This window comes from Puntigrus tetrazona, chromosome 22 (assembly GCF_018831695.1).
Source record: "Puntigrus tetrazona isolate hp1 chromosome 22, ASM1883169v1, whole genome shotgun sequence".
NCBI classification, from domain to species: Eukaryota; Metazoa; Chordata; class Actinopteri; order Cypriniformes; family Cyprinidae; genus Puntigrus; species Puntigrus tetrazona.
This window is the reverse complement of record NC_056720.1, coordinates 6,251,610-6,269,109: the sequence shown is the minus strand read 5'-3', so window position 1 is coordinate 6,269,109 and position 17,500 is coordinate 6,251,610. Positions and strand designations below refer to the sequence as shown.

The 17,500-nt window shown below is 36.8% G+C and overlaps 1 protein-coding gene across 2 annotated transcripts in view; it reads left to right on the top strand.

Moving 5' to 3' along the window:
- The window catches only part of gnav1 (guanine nucleotide binding protein (G protein) alpha v1), a 33,001-nt gene that overhangs the window by 2,248 nt on the left and 13,253 nt on the right, over nt 1-17,500 (top strand). For both annotated transcript variants that reach the window (XM_043222748.1, XM_043222747.1), the window contains exons 3-4: nt 6,478-6,570; nt 10,650-10,810. In XM_043222748.1, the coding sequence (XP_043078683.1) occupies nt 6,478-6,570; nt 10,650-10,810 (254 nt within the window). The remainder of the gene's footprint in view (nt 1-6,477; nt 6,571-10,649; nt 10,811-17,500) is intronic.

The following is a 17,500-nucleotide window of genomic DNA, read 5'->3' as shown; positions in this document are numbered from 1 at the left end:
TTTGGAAGAGAAACCGGAAGGGGGAAGGAAACATACGGAAAACATGAAACAGATATGTTTTTAAACTATCAAAAATGGCCGACTCCCAATAACATTTTCTCTATAGAAGAAGTGCATACTTGCAACTTGCATACTATAGTTTTATTACATACCTTTTTTTTTTTTTTTTTTTTTTTTGACGTGTCACTCACAAATGTTACCATGGCAACATAGTAAAGGTGCCCTGCATGCCGGCTGTGGTCCATGTATGCCTTATCGCTTTGGGAAATGAAAAGCCATTGATTGGCTCATTCATAGTGAACTGCAGCCAGCTGTGTTCTCAGCACGATAGTCAGACCTGGTATGACTAAAATGCAGTTTTTTGACTCACTTTGAGGCAAAACGTAATTTTTGGCAGCAACAATAGTACTGTTATTCAATCCTCTTCTTCAGTTAACCAGAAGACCCTAGGCTAGGGGTTGGCAGTATGAATAAAGTAATTTTATATCACCATGTGCATGACGAACTTGCTATACTTTCCTTGAAATTCAATAGAAAAAACATTAATACTAGACAAAGGTTATTGTATGGCTATATATAGACTTGCAAAAATAGAGTTTTTATTTTGACGTCATCAAACTTTGTTGGGCCGAATACGGAGCCTTGCTGCATCCCAAACTCAAGATGTGGCTTAAACGCTGCTCATCTACAAAACGATGCTATTGTATGACATGTGTATGACCTTTTGACTGACATGTTTAAAAGAAATGGACTTTAGAGAACGTGCATGTTGGCTGGAGAATGCACAGAAAAAGATAAATGATTTTTTTTGAGAGAATGCCATCTTACTGAACGTCCCTCTGTAATTTATTCTCTTAATAAAAGCCACTTTATCCGTTGGAATTGAGGAATTCATCCGTCCAGTATTTGTGCGCTGATGCTCATCAAACTAACGGAGCGTTAGCAGTCTTTAGCGTCTTTCTCCAGTGGTTTTATGAATCAGATTTAGTCCGAAAAAGCGAAGAGTCGGTTTTCCTGTGAAATGCCAGGTGCGGATCTGCATGCGCGCTTGCTTGGGTTAAACAGACTTTGTGTACCATGTTCTCTTCATTAAACCTTCCCTCGGGGTCTGTTTGTGTTAGCTACACTTTCCCGTGAACCTGAATTAGATTGATGGACTGAGAATATGCAAGTGGTGTTTTGAAGTGCCTCAGGGAGTGCTTTAAAAACCTCAGCGACGGCCAATTAGCTCCAGCCAAGTGCAAAGGGATTGTCAGGTTGGTTAACTAGATGACTAGTCATCAAGCAACCAGCTAGCTGATTTTTAGTGGCAGGGGGATGAAATGAAGAACCTGTTAGTTATGACTGTGGTAGTTGCTTGCAAGAAAGAAAGTATGCTACCGTATTCGTGTTACCGTTGCCTTGTGTTGCGCTTTTATTGGTCTTTGTCCTGTATTTTGGTGTGATTTGTCACCCGTATGACATCCCACAGTGAAAAACCATGAGAAAACGCTTTAAATAAACACTCACCGTAATGCCCGCACCCTCTTTGGGAAGCAATCATCATCTATGCTACCTTTCGCCAGCATTTATCTTTAAACAAAACAAGTGTTGGAATGTGGGTGAGAATGATGCAATACTGTACAGTGCCATGCAACAGATATAAAATGCACAGAGGCTTGAAAGAAATAAGCAAGACGTGCCGTTTGTGTACACAACCTTTAAAAATAACAAAGACAACAGCTAATTATTAATGCTTAATTATAGGTACTGTATTAAAATCGTAATTTAAGTAGTGTAAAAATTCACATAAAATAGTCCTTCTTAAAAAATGTATACAAACATTACATTTAATTATTTAAAAACCTATATTTAAACAGAATCATTTATTCTGTGTCTGTGAGGTTTTGTTTTCTGTAATTTTAAATTTTTTTTTTTTTTTTTTTTTTTTTTTTTAAATAGACAGTAATTTTACTGTCTTCAGATACGTACTTTGAACAATCACCTTTCAAAAATGCTTCATAAACCGACGCTCGAGCTGCACACACAACCTCTGCTGTCACGTGGATAGAGTTTCGTGTACGGTCTGAACTCAAGTTACTCCTTAAGGTTCTTCGTTGAGAAAAATTCAACGGAGTTCGGAGATTAATGACCGTCATTGTCCTGATTATTGTGAGACTTTCGTTTCAATGCTTTCTCTGGCAGTCTAAAACCTGGAAAGCTTGTTTATTTCAAAAAATGTAAAACTGAATTGTTAGCGATTTTGCCGTGACGTTGACTTGTTTCGTTAGCGTTCAGCTGAATGCCGTCGAGCGTGACGTATGTGATCTCCAGATCTGATTAACGCAGCTTGTGCCAGTCACTGCAGTACGAAACTCTTCTCACTAGAAGAGCAATGTTTGTATTTTGCACCACTCTAGTTAATAATTGAACCCAACAGCGGTTTTCATCCGTTTGTGGAAAGCGAAAAAAACAAATGGTAATTTCCCACAATAGCGCTATAGGCTAACGTCTCCCATTGTTTGAGACAAAATAAACATTGCCCTAAAGCCGAGGGACGGCAAACAATAGCCTAATTTTATAGTAAGCCGGGTTTGAGTCATGTTTTGAGTTCGGGATGCCTCAAGGCTCTGTATTCGGAGCCTCAAAGTTTGATGTAAATTAAATGAAAAGTTTTTATTTTTGCGAGCTAAACCATCGTTTTTTTTATGTTGACCTCGACTAGGCCTGTGTTTACTCTTAAAATGTGGCCAGTCACGTGGTTTTCTGTTTCTAATGTTCAAAAGTCCAGTTCCTGCTTCACCAGTTTTTGTTGGACGGATTCATAAAGGGTCACGCGTTCGCTCGCGCATGCATATGTTTGTGCAGACCCGTAATTATGGCTGGGTTTATACTGTACGCATGCTTGCAGACATAAGCGCAGTCTGTAATCTGACTGGCCTTGGTTGACTTGGATGTAGTGTCACACAAGGGAGGACCGTCGGCTGTCAGAGGGAGGCCAGGGATGGGTGTGGTGACCTGCTCTGTGTGTGTGTGTGTGTGTGTGTGTGTGTGTGTGTGTGTGTGTGTGTGTGTGTGTGTGTGTGTGTGTGTGTGTGTGTGTGTGTGTGAATCATAAATGCAAGGGAAAATGTGACGTGTTACAGGTAAAAAAAAAAAGAAGAAACTTGTCCTGACCTGAATGTCACAGGAGTGTCTCTTTCGTAATCCTTTCTTTTTACTCACATTGTACTAAACTGTCACTGCAGTCTTTAACCACGCCCCAGTCTCTCTATCCCACAGGAAGTCAAGTTGTCTTTCCTGTTTCCTTCTTTTTTTGTTCATTACCCGACACCCGTCTCTCCGTTTCTCCTTGTTCACCCAAAACGACAAGGATTTCTTATTATCATCAATATTGAAAACCAGTTGTGCTGCTTAAAATTTCTGATGTGGTGATTTAAATTTTTTTAAATATATATATATATATATATATATATATATATATATATATATATATATATATATATATATATATATATATATATATATATATTTATTTTTTTTTTTTAATGAATGCATTTATTCGAAATCTTCCTGACATTCTAAACATTTGAACTGTAGTTTATATTGTTACGTTAATAAAGATTACACACATAGGAGATGTTCGCACACATGCACAAAGTGATACATGTTACATTTATAGTGTTTTATCTAGTGTGTACATCTGGTGGCTCCTTTTTTTTTTATGGCAAGACTTCACAAAACTTCGCAGCTGGGTTTCCTGCTTTCATTTCCTCGACCTCCCTCTGACTCGGTTTCTTTGATGAAATGGTAAGTTCTCCTGTTACAAACGTGACATCAAGGAGTAACAGGACACTTTGCAGTACCGTTGTCTGTGGTCTAGAATTTGAGCTTGACCCAAACATAGTTACTGTAGAACGTACAGTACAAGATTATGATGAGCTCATAGATGCCTGGAATTTCAGAATTTTACTAGAGTTCTACAATTTGTTGTTTTTTTAAACGCACGTAAGTTCTAGGATTCTTTAAAAAGGAAATTGTGAATGGTCACTTTTCTTAGTTTCAAGGAACGCAAAAAATATATTTTATAGTATGTAATCTGCTTTTCTATATAGTAAAAGTATATTGTGAAAAGGGACCTTCAAGCTCCAAAGTGGACTAAAAATCACCATATATCTGTAAAACATAATGTCACTTGTTCTCTGTATCTCAGTTATTCTGAAGCCATATGCCTATATTCACATTCAGTTGTTATAAAATATGATAAACAATGAACGGGTTAAAACTGTGAATATCTACATTTTGAATTTGCTTTTATTTTTATAGTTTTAGTTTTTTGTTTTTTGCCATTTTTGTATAGTTTTATTTAAATTTTTTGGTTTTCATTTGTATTATTTTGGTTCTTAAACTAAAACTTATTTTCAGTTGAGAAAAATGCATTTTGCCGCCTTCTTTGTTTTGTAGGTGTGACATCTAATATTCATGTTTAATTTATTTCAGCTATATTTTAATTTGAGAAAATTTAAGCTTTAGGTGGTTTTAGCAAATGTAGTAAAATAAAATTTGAGTAGCTGAGATTTTAGTTCAGTTGTTTGCCAGAGAAACATTTTACATTTTTCTTTGTTGTGTAATGTACACATTTTATATTATTTCAGCTTTATTTTAATGAACTTTTTTTTTTCTTAAGTGTTAGAACATTTATTCTTATTTTTAATTTTCTTTAGTTTTTGTAAATGTAATTTAATTATTATTTTTTTTATACTTGGGTGTGAACTGGAAATCTTTTGTTGAACTGTCACTTTAAACAGTTTCTTCTGGCATTTTTTAGGACCTTAAGAAGCATTAAGTAGTAAATAAAGGATGAAGAGTGTGATTTATTCCTCCTTTCTTTCTCTCTCTCAGACACACACACACACACTCAACTCTAGTGTGTGTGAAGCTCCCTACCATCTTTGCTCTTACCGCTTTCCACAAGAATAGTTTCATTGTTTGAAAGTGTGTGTGATTCGCTCCTGAACTTTACCTCCTGCATCACTTTAGTGCTCTATGCATGTGTGTTTGCAACAACAGGAAATCGATTAAAGTGCATCATATATCTGAACCCCAGAACTTTGGGCCCACGGCCCCTCCATGAACACAGAAAGGCTTTTTCGGTGTTTGCTCTTCCCTGGAATGTTCTGCGCCTCTGATCTACAGCCCGGCAAACAAAAGCCGTTCAATAAAGGGCAAGAATGTGTTTGCTTTGGCTGGAGAGTCAGGGGCGGTAAAAGGGGAAGCGTTTGAGCACAACACGAGCAGACGGGCGCTGAAAGTGTGAAAAGGGGAAGGTTTTGGGTGGCACACACGTGGACTGATTTTCTGAATTGTCAAATGTTTTTTTTAAAGTCGACAAATCAAAAATGTACAAAATTGACATTCTTGAATATTCATTTATTTTACTGTGAATGATTATTCATTTCAATAATGCTAAATTCTTATGCTTTCTATTGCAATTAGGCAGTTTTACGTTAATATTTTAACTCTTCAGTTATGTTTCTTCTGTTATAAATTGTTATATTTATTTATATTTTATTAAGTATTTTGTAAGTAAATAAATAATATTTAACATTTAAGATTATTTTTATATTCGTGGTTTGTATATTTTATTGTAAATTCTTTAATAAAATAACAAAAATATTTAAATATTATTTATATTTAAATAAAAATAAATACATATTATATTTACATTTTTAATATTTAAATATCACAATTATCTGTAACAATGATCAATTATTTTAATAATTGTGTGCATACACGCACACCTTGATTATTTATTAATATTATTATCATCTAATAATTGTTTTAATATCATTACTATTAATATTTAAGCCCCCCACACTTTTTAAACAGTTTTGAGTTAAAAGTATTTATCTATCATATATTTATTTACCTATTATTTATCTATCTTTTTATATTGATTGTTCTCAATAGTTTTAAATCAAATCCTATTTCTCCTTCAAATATGTTTGTGTGTGTAAAGCAGTTCACGAACGCCATTTTGTGTATGAAAAAGAAAACGTGGTGAGTCACAAACTATACAAATCATTCCCATCTCTGTGAATTGTTCCGGCCAAGAAGAAATTATCAGCGTTCCATAATTCATAACCCCACATTTGCATGGAGTTTACAGCTGAGCGTTTGAGCGTCACATCACAGTAATGGCACCCGGTGAAGCCACTTCCTGTCATTTGGGTGGACATGAGACAATAAGAACCAATCAAGCAGAAATTCATTGCATCCCAGCGAGAGGAAGTAGATTTGTTTGGTTAGATGCACACTCAAATGGCCTTGTAACGCTCTGTCACAAATCAATGCAAGGGTTCTTAGGTAACACATTATTTGCATTTGAAGGGACAGAGACAATGAGTCTAGACTTGCCAGTCAGAAAAGAAAGAATTCTGAATTAATACAGTATTATGATTTATGTATGTATTTTTTTTTTTTTTTTTTTCCTCCAAGCCTGCAGTGCTGGATAACCTCCTGACCTCTATGAAGTTTGTCCTCCACGGAATGGGCGTCCTTCGCATTAATCTCTCTAACAGCAAGAACAAGGTTTGATCCACACTCTTTTCTTTCTGCTTTTGAACTTGAGTATTGATTTCTCTAATAAAATAAGCTATTTTAAATTTTATGGGTTTTTTTTATATTAATAATAATAGTTTTTAATTAATTTTAATTAGTTTTTTTACTTTTTGTTTTTATTTAATGACTAAATGTTTTTTTATTTATTTGTTTTATTTAATTGTTGTTGGTGTTGTCTTTGTGTACCCATTTAGATTTATTTTAGATATATTTAAATATTACATTTTATATTAGATTTTTTTAATTTATTATACTTTAAATGGAATATACTTTTGTATAATATAACAAATACAAAAATTGTACAATATTGCTTTTGTTGTTATTATACACTAATATATGAATATGAGAAATTACGTATGTCTTTATTATATACTCTTAGATATGATTTTACACACACACACACACATACATCTATACACACACACACACACACACATATATATATATATATATATATATATATATACAGACGTGGGACAAAATTGTTGGTACCCTTTGGTCAATGAAAGAAAAACTCACAATGGTCACAGAAATAACTTTAATCTGACAAAAGTAATAATAAATAAAATTCTATAAATGTTAACCAATGAAAGTCAGACATTGTTTTTCAACCATGCTTCAACAGAATTATTAAAAAAATAAACTCATGAAACAGACCTGGACAAAAATGATGGTACCCCTAACTTAATATTTTGTTGCGCAACCTTTGAGGCAATCACTGCAATCAAACGCTTCCTGTAACTGTCAATGAGACTTCTGCACCTCTCAGCAGGTATTTTGGCCCACTCCTCATGAGCAAACTGCTCCAGTTGTGTCCGGTTTGAAGGGTGCCTTTTCCAGACTGCATGTTTCAGCTCCTTCCAAAGATGCTCAATAGGATTGAGGTCAGGGCTCATAGAAGGCCACTTTACAATAGTCCAATTTTTTCCTCTTAGCCATTCTTGGGTGTTTTTAGCGGTGTGTTTTGGGTCATTGTCCTGTTGCAAGACCCATGACCTGCGACTGAGACCAAGCTTTCTGACACTGGCTAGTACATTTCTCTCTAGAATTCCTTGATAGTCTTGAGATTTCATTGTACCCTGCACAGATTCAAGACACCCTGTGCCAGACGCAGCAAAGCAGCCCCAGAACATAACAGAGCCTCCTCCATGTTTCACAGTAGGGACAGTGTTCTTTTCTTGATATGCTTCATTTTTTCGTCTGTGAACATACAGCTGATGTGCCTTGGCAAAAACTTCGATTTTTGTCTCATCTGTCCACAGGACATTCTCCCAGAAGCTTTGTGGCTTGTCAACATGTAGTTTGGCATATTCCAGTCTTGCTTTTTTATGATTCGTTTTCAACAATGGTGTCCTCCTTGGTCGCTCTCCCATGTAGTCCACTTTGGCTCAAACAACGACGGATGGTGCGATCTGACACTGATGTTCCTTGAGCATGAAGTTCACCTTGAATCTCTTTAGAAGTCTTTCTAGGCTCTTTTGTTACCATTCGGATTATCCGTCTCTTAGATTTGTCATCAATTTTCCTCCTGCGCCACGTCCAGGAGGTTGGCTACAGTCCCATGGATCTTAAACTTCTGAATAATATGTGCAACTGTAGTCACAGGAACATCTAGTTGCTTGAGATGGTCTTATAGCCTTTACCTTTAACATGCTTGTCTATAATTTTCTTTCTGATCTCTTGAGACAACTCTTTCCTTTGCTTCCTCTGGTCCATGTCGAGTGTGGTACACACCATATCACCAAACAACACAGTGATTACCTGGAGCCATATATATAGGCCCAATGGCTGATTACAAGGTTGTAGACACCTGTGATGCTAATTAGTGGACACACCTTGAATTAACATGTCCCTTTGGTCACATTATTTTCAGTGTTTTTCTAGGGGTACCATCATTTTTGTCCATGCCTGTTTCGTGAGTTTATTTTTTTAAATAATTCTGTTGAAGCATGGTTGAAAAACAATGTCTGACTTTCATTGGTTAACATTTATAGAATTTTTATTTATTATTACTTTTGTCAGATAACAGTTATTTCTGTGACCATTGTGACTTTTTCTTTCATTGACCAAAGGGTACCAACAATTTTGTCCACGCTTGTATATATATATATATATATATATATATATATATATATATATATATATATATATATATATATATATATATTTAGCAAAGTCTATATATTATATATGATATAAGAAAGACATAATGCAACAGTGTGTATATCTATCTATCTATCTATCTATATATATAGATATGTGTTGCCATGTGTTGGCAAAGATGTGCCCCATTTAAACATCTTTTCAGTCTTTATGCCACTGTCTTGTTGTTTGCAGCACTAACAGGGTCCACTAGGTGGTGGCATGTTTTCAGATCTAGGGATGTGAGTCCAAACCCATCAGTCCCCGAGTCGTGTTTCATCAGAACCCTCCCTCGGTTCCGGTGTGTTCCAGAGGCGCGTCTTAAACACTCATTATCTTCTTCCGGCCACCTAACGGCTAAATGAGGGTCACCTGCTTTGATGATTAAATATGATTGTGGTGTAGGGTGGCCCGATCAGGCCATGTGACGAACGCTGTACTGCAATTGGACAGATCAGGCCTATTGTTTTTTAATAACAGTGCTGGAGATGTGTATGTGGTGGGCCACGCCAGCAGATCTGTTTTCAATTTTATGCTTGCAAACCTTTCCTGCAGTCCCTAAACTTAATTTTCCTTCCTTCACCAACCACTAACTAGGTGTAGTTCCCAACTGGATGAGTAGTCAACAAAGAACTGACCGATTGCTACGATGGCCCTGTAGTGCACAACACAATGAAATATGATGAAAACTTAACGTAAATGCAGTCGAACACATCAGAAATAAGTCGCAATCAAACGAGAAACAATGCAAACAAAGTCAGCACCACACAACGGAAGTAAGCTGCAACGCGACAAAATTAGCGCAACTCAATGGAAACAAACCGCAACAAAACAACAAAATTACACAACTCTACAGAAAAGACGCACGTAACCAAATTTGTGGAACGCGACAGAAAAAAGCCATAATACGATAAAAGTAGCGCAACGCAATGGAAACAATGCAACAAAACTAAATTAGTGCAACACAATGAAAACAAGCCGCAACACAACTGAAAAAAGCCGTAATGCAACAAAATTAGCGCAACAAAATGAAAACAAGCTGCATCGCAATGGAAAAAAGACGTAATGCAGCAAAATTAGCGCAACAAAATGAAAACAAGCTGCATCGCAATGGAAAAAAGACGTAATGCAGCAAAATTAGCGCAACGCGTTGGAAACGATGCAACGCAACAAAATTAGTGCAACACAAAGAAAACAAGCCGAAACAAGCGATAATGCAACAAAATTGGTACAACACAATGGTAAAAAGCCGTAATGCAACAAAATTAGCGCAACACAATGAAAACAAGCCTCAACGCAATGGAAAAAGCCGTAATGCAACAAAATTAGCGCAACAAAATGAAAACAAGCCTCAACAAAATAACAAAATTACACAACTCTACAGAAAAGACGCACATAACAAAATTTGTGCAACGCGACAGAAAAAAGCCGTAATACGATAAAATTAGCGCAACAAAATGAAAACAATCCACAACACAATGGAAAAAAGCCGTAATGCAACAAAATTACCGCAACACAACGAAAAAGATACAACACAACAAAATTAGTGCAGCACAACAGAAATAAGCCATAGCGCAAAACAAACGCACAACAGAACAGATACAATCCGTAATGCAACGAAAGTAGTGCAACACAATTGAAACAAGTCGCAACAAAATTAAATTTGCACAACAAGAAAACAAACTTCAAAACAATAAAATTAGCACTTAACAGGAACAACGAAATGATGTGTGATGTAAGTGAGCAACCTAGATGGCTGGTTTTGATATATTTAGCAGTCGCGCTTTATTTAGCACGCTAATGTTAAGCTAAGCTTCTGGTGTTAGACGTTTAGCACGATTTAAGTTCTTTCAAATCGAGAAGCGTTCTTGAGGAATGATGCATTGTGGGGTTTGGTGTTTCTGCAGGTCCACGCTCACTCCGTTCTCTCGTGCGGACGCTGCTTCGACGAAGACCAGATGCTGTTCCCGTTCATAGGCCACGCCCTCTGCTGCTTGTGGGCGGATCAGGGGGTGCGGTCAGCAGCGGCGCGAGGATACGAGTATGAACTCAATGACTCCGCCCTATAGTGAGTAACCCTTAATTACACACCATGGCTAATTAGATGTTAGCATTATCACAGTAATACATTGCGAGCCAGGAGTTCGTGTTTTGATGTTAATATTAGACTAGATTTCCTAGAATATGGTGTCAGGGACTTATTCATTTTTTTTCTTGTTTGTTTTTGGAGTGATTAGCTACCTTAGCTGCACACTTTCTGATAAACGCTTAGTGTTTGATAGTGATTTATCATTTTACCTAGATTCAAAGCTTCCTTTTCTTTTGTTTTCAAGTAAACTTCGGTTTGCAAACTAACAGCTTAGTCTGTTTAGACAAACTATTCAAGTTATGCAGGGCTTCTTTAAAATTAGCTAGTCGGCTAGTTGTTTAGGCAGCTCCGTGGGCTAGTTGACTTTGATTTATATAGGAATAACAGAGCCCTTATGAAAAAACTCCCCAAAAAACATGGTTATTATAATGAAAACATGGTAAACTAGCCATGGTTTTACACTTACCAGAGTACACATGGTAACCAATGTACCAAAAACATGCTTACTTTACTCTAATAAAACCATAGTTGATTTGTCATGAGGGAAACTAGTGTAATTAAATGATAAAATGTCAATTTTTAATAGACTTTAGAATTTCTTGTCATATTAATCGTAAATCTTAATTTCAGTTAGCCTTTGTTTTTTTCCAGTTAGCCTTTTGTTTTTTTTTTGTTAGCCTTTGTTTTTTTTTTGTTAGCCTTTGTTTTTTTCACTTAGTATCTTTTTTCCAGTTAGCCTTTAGTTTTTTTTAGTTAGCCTTTGTTTTTTTTTCCAGTTAGCCTTTTGTTTTGTTTTTCACTTAGTATCTTTTTTTCCAGTTAGCCTTTGTTTTTTTTTTTTCCAGTTAGCTATTTTTTTCTTGCAGTTAGCCTTTGCTTTTTCATGCAGCATCTTTTTCTTGTTTGTTTGTTTATTTTCAAGTGTTTCGTTTCCGTTTGTTTTTGTTTGTTTTTTTTTTTCCCCAGTTAGCGTCCGTTTATTTTAGCTTAGCATAGACAGCCTACAACGACTTCAGTTAGCCTCAGTTTTTAGTTTTTCTGTCGTGTAGCATTCTGTTTTGTTGGTTAAGAAAAACTATTTTAAGAACACATTTAGTTCCGAGAGACATTTCAGATCACCACGACTTCTGAATTGTTCTCCTAAACGCTTTGCATCTCATCTGAATCTCATTTAACCGCGGTCAGATAGGCCAATCATGATCTGGAAAAGGTCGCGGATGTTTTATTCTAATCTAATTGGTTGTTTAACACGGGTGCTGACCCCCGAATCTTTCTGACGTTCAGTAAAAATTTCACGCGCAGCAAAGACATTTACCGATCATTTTAAATAAAACCGTTCCTCGAGACATTTTCCGAATATATTAAAAATCCTTGGCGCGGATTGCGTCATTCATTTTCAGTTATTGACGAGCGTTTATCTTCTGAAGATTTAAGGTTATTCAATATTTTACAGATTTTCTAGCTCTCTGGCCCAGGCTTTCCCAATAATGCAGTTTCCGAAAACTCGATGTAGGTGTAAAGGAGCTAATGTGTGACTGCCACTCTTGAGCTGTAATGGCCGCTGATCTGTGACTCTCTGACACTCCCACTGTGAATAATGGCTGATTAGTGGGATATTCAAACAGTGAGTTGTGTAATTATGTGTGTGTGTGTGTGTGTGTGTGATGACAAACTAAAACACCGGGAGGCTGATTATTCAAATTAAGCGGAGAGGGTCACCCGTGTCGCAGACGTGTGGTGTGTGCCACAGCGAATGAACCTCAAACTCCGCAGCGAGGTGTGTGTGTGTGTGTGTGTGTGTGTGTGTGTGTGTGTGTGTGTGTGTGTGTGTGTGTGTGTGTGTGTGTGTGTGTGTGTGTGTGTGTGTGTGTGTGTGTGGCAATTAGAAAACAGTCAAACCTCAAAGCCTGCGGCCTCTGCCAGTTGATATATATATACATCCTGCAATGCATGATGGGACGTCACGTAATGGAGGCTTGACGTGATAGCTTGTCTTTTTGATTAGCACGCAGGACACCTAGTGAAGGTTGTGAAGAATGAGGAAATGATGGAGGCGAGCGAGATGTGAGGTGTTGTGTATGGTTGAAGTCGGCCGTACCGAATGTGTTTGACATCAAAACCCACACACACACACAAAAACCACAGCCTGGATTCTGCTGAATTCCCACACATGTGCATACAAGTAGGTCCTAGCTGTAGATTTGGGGGGAAACGCACCAATTAAGTGAATTAAAATTTGTATTATTATTATAATTATTATTATCTAATATGTTTAGCAAATATTACATTATTATCAATAGCAGTTTATGTAATTGTGGTAGTAGGAATGATTATAATTCATTTAGAATGCTTAAACATTCTATGAAATATAAAATTCTATATGATGCAATAACAAATATTTAGCAGTAATAAGTCATATTTATTCAAATATTTTATTAACAACAACAAAACAAAAACACATAAATTACATGTATTATTGTTATATTATTATTATTATTATTATTATTATTATTATTATTATTATTATTATTATTATTATGCTATTATATTATATTAATAATAATAAAATAAATTAATTAATTTTGTAAAAGGTATTAGAAATAATTTAGAATTCAGAAAATTCTGATACAATAAAATAATATTTATTTATATTTATTTAAAAGTAGTAGTTGTATTAATGTACCAGTACCAATTTAAAACACTTTATTATTAAGTTAAATAATAATATTCTTTTTATTAAATAATCTAACAAATAAAAAAACTTGTTTAACAATGCTTTAAAAAAATTCTAAATGTTTTTAATTTTTTATAGGTTTTTTTAATTTAATTCAAACAAACCAGAACAAAACACTTAAGGCTATGTAAAGTATGTGTCTCTGTGTAAATTTGATTGACAGGTACTCCTGCCCCCCATTGGCCCCTGGGGCCAAGAGGCCCCTCCAGACACTTCAATCAATAATATGGAGTCAATAACACGCTTGTCACCCTGGAGCGACTAAATTATCACCATGGCACTGATTTGAGTTGTGGTGTGTGTGTGTGTGTGTGTAAAGAGCGTTTAAAACGGACACACACACACACAAAGCATAATGAAGAATTTAGCTGGAAAAAAGTACAAGAATTTCACTTTATTTTTTAATATGCCTGATTTCCATAAAAAGGAGGCTGAAAAGAATGACAATGGCCTAATTAAATATGGTGTAATGCTGTTTTGGCATAGAGCTCTGCACTAAAACTCTATTCCCGCGTCTGCGTCATACCGTTCTCTCACTTTCTCCAGGTTTAAAAACCACAAGCTTCCTCACAAGCTGTCATGTCGCACCTGCAGGACTCTATCACCTGTCCTCACACACACACAAACACGCATATTCTCTCGTTAAAGGTCAGATTTATCGGAGCGCATTTCCATCGTCTTTTGGGGGGGGTCTCAGCTCCCGACCCGTTCATATCCTGCATGCATCTTGAGAAATCTCTTTTCATTTCGCCTTTTGTATCCGTTCTCATTTGCCCTCCCTCGCTGTTCTAAATTCTCCACAAAAATCACGACCCGAAAACCCCGGCCGGCGTCGTTTCACGAAATTCAATTGTGTGGAAAAATAGATCAGAAATGGGAGTGAGGAGAAAAGATACTTCAGAGAGAAGGATGTTTTGTGAGAGGTCAAAGTGGTGTCAAATCAATCGGAGAGTTAAAGTGTATCTACAGAACTCCGGGAGAGGTTTTCAGATGCTAAAAATGCTTCAAAATGTCACGCTGATGGAGAAACCAGGTCAAACCAGCTTTGGAAAGGGAATAGATCATCTAAAAATGACCATAAAGATCCTTTTCTTCTGCGGGATGCAAAAAGAAGAGATTTCGAGTGAAGAGATTTCCCGCTCTTTTGCATACAGCGTACAGTGAGATCGGCGGTCTATTTAACTATTTCCTAATAACCTCATAGCCAACGTTAATCCAAAAATGAATGTTTGCTGAAAATTGCTCACCCTGAGGTCATCCAAGATATAGATGAGTTTGTTTCTCCATTGAAAAAGGATAAATTTAGCATTACATCACTTGCTCACCAATGGATGCTCTGCAAGTGGATGGGTGCCGCCAGAATGAGTATTAGTTGCTATTATTTCAGATCAGTTGTAGACTGTTTTTTACGTATTTATCCATAGTGATGATTGTAAAGTTTTAAATGTCTTGATGTTTTTTGTTTTTTGTTTCCCTTACAAACATTCAATTTGTCACTTCACAAGACATTAATTGGAGTGATATGGATTACTTGTGGTGTTTTTAATCAGCTGTTTATTCTGACGGCACCCATTCACTTCAATGGATCCACTGGCGAGCAAGTGATGTAACGCTAAAATTCTCCAAATCTGTTCAGATCTGCATCTTGGATGGCCTGAGGGTGAGTACATTTTATTTCTTTTTTTCTTGTAGGAACTATTCCATCTCTAGACTCCAGAAATAGTCTTTTTTTTAAAGTTAGCTTCTGAGAGCGTTAGAGAGTGAGACGGATCCACAGTGACAGGGCCTTTGTGTCCTGCTGGGAATTGAAGGCCAGCATCGAGTGAATCTTGCATCCAGATGCACGTAATGGCATGTCTGTTTTATACACCCCGACGCATTTAAAGAAACACTCCTAACACTTGTTCACCTGCAGTCTCTGCTCGGGCCTGAGGTGCTCTCCGTCGTGCCGCCCAGGGGGTTTACAAGATCAGACTCAGCTCGAATGCCAAGGAATCGCTGTGGCACCGAGGCTGCAGTGTGATATTGCGTGTCTCTTTATCCGTTAATAAAACTGGAAACAGTACACAGAGCGTGTTTTAGGGCAGTAAAAAAAAGTGAAACTGTTGAGTTTTACCGTTTTTTGAATCCGTTTAGCCGATCTCTGGGCCTGGCGATAGCACTTTTAGCTGCAGCTTAGCATAGATCATTAAATCTGATTAGACCGTTAGCATCACGCTCAAAAATGATAGTTTCGCTATTTTTTTCCTATTTTGAACTTGACTCTTCTATAGTGATAGATCTGATCTCTACGCCATATGATATTTAGGATCCAGCCCCAAACTCCAGATCCCTTCAGAAACTATCAGTTAGTCCAGAAACAAAACAACTAGCAGAGCTGTTGGTGCCCAAAATGAGTGTTTCACAGTCTTATGTCAGTCAAGACGTTGACCGAGAAAAGCCAGAGAGGAGCAGAGACAGGAGATGAAGTCACAAAGTCACTTAGTTACCATAAACCTTGGGCTTTCATAAACATTTCCTCTTATCTGTTCATACAGACAAAACTGTTCATGAAACCCCACAAGCGTGAGATTGAACACCAGGGAAAATGCATAAGCAAGGACAAATTTATAAGAAATATAAAATGGAGAAACATATTAAACGAACAAAAAATATAAATACTTAATAAAAATGTAATGATAAATGTTAAAATGATGTTAAAAGTAAATAATTAAAAATGATCTAATAATAAATCCTATGACTAACTAATGATTCTAAAATAATTATGTATATAAATGATGGGTTATAAATGAATGAAAAAACATAAACATAAAAACATAACGCACAGAATTTGCACGTCAGAATCTAAGGATCTTTCAATAGATGATATATTGTGTACTAAGATTGACTGAAAATTAAAAGTTGCATTTTTCTTAGGAACTATACTCTCATTTTGGCGTAATAGTCAAAGATCTTCGCTGACGTACCATGGCCGATGCACAGTTTAACTATAGAAGAGTCTTAAACAAGGAAAAGAATCACTTTTGAGCGTGATGCTAACGGTCTAATCAGATTTAATGATCTATGCTAAGCTACGGCTAAAAGTGCCAGACCTGAAGATCGGCTGGATGGATTCGAAAATGATGAAAAACTCAACTGTTCAACTCTAGAGGAGTTATGAAAATGAGCTAAAAAAAGTGGCGTGTTCCTTTTAAGCTAGTACTCTCTTGCTAACTATATTCTATCATAATTGAAAGTAGTTCAAAGCACTTTTTGCTAGTATACTGCTAACATTAACAGCATTAGCGGCATTGAAGCGGCAATGCTAAATACTAAAATGACAGGAACTCTCAGAAGTCAACAGTTTATGCTAATGATGCTTTAGCGTGCCCTGCAGGAATAATGCGAACGCAACACGTACATTTCAATATGCAACAGTGTGTACGTCAGTCTCTGACGTATCAGCGCTTAGAACGACCCGGTCTTTCTTCTGTTCGCGTGAGCAGAATGACAAACTTGTCTTATCGGCGCGGGAAAAGACGCCTCAAACGCTTTAATCGAGAAACTATGGCACAGTTGTCTGAGGTTATTGCTTCAAAATTGTTTACTTGTGTGTTTGTCTAATTCTCTCTCCGGGGTGTTTGCGACCTCCTGTGAGGTGTGTGTATCGCTACATGGGCCACGCTCCCGGATAATCCCTCTCTTTAGCACATCCGCGCACGGAAATCCCCCTCCACAGATTTGCTTATACTGTATCGTGCTGTATTTATATTCATGCCGGTAATTAGCATACGGCGCGTGTTCCCCCCGGGCCGGTCTTATCGCCGCCACAGACACTTACTGCAGTCAGAGGTAAAGCTGCTTACCTAGACAATGGGAGACGGCCCTGAAGGAGAGGGTTTTTCCCACCGAGACCTGATTAGAAGAGGTGAGGAGCCGAGTTTTGCTCCCAAAGC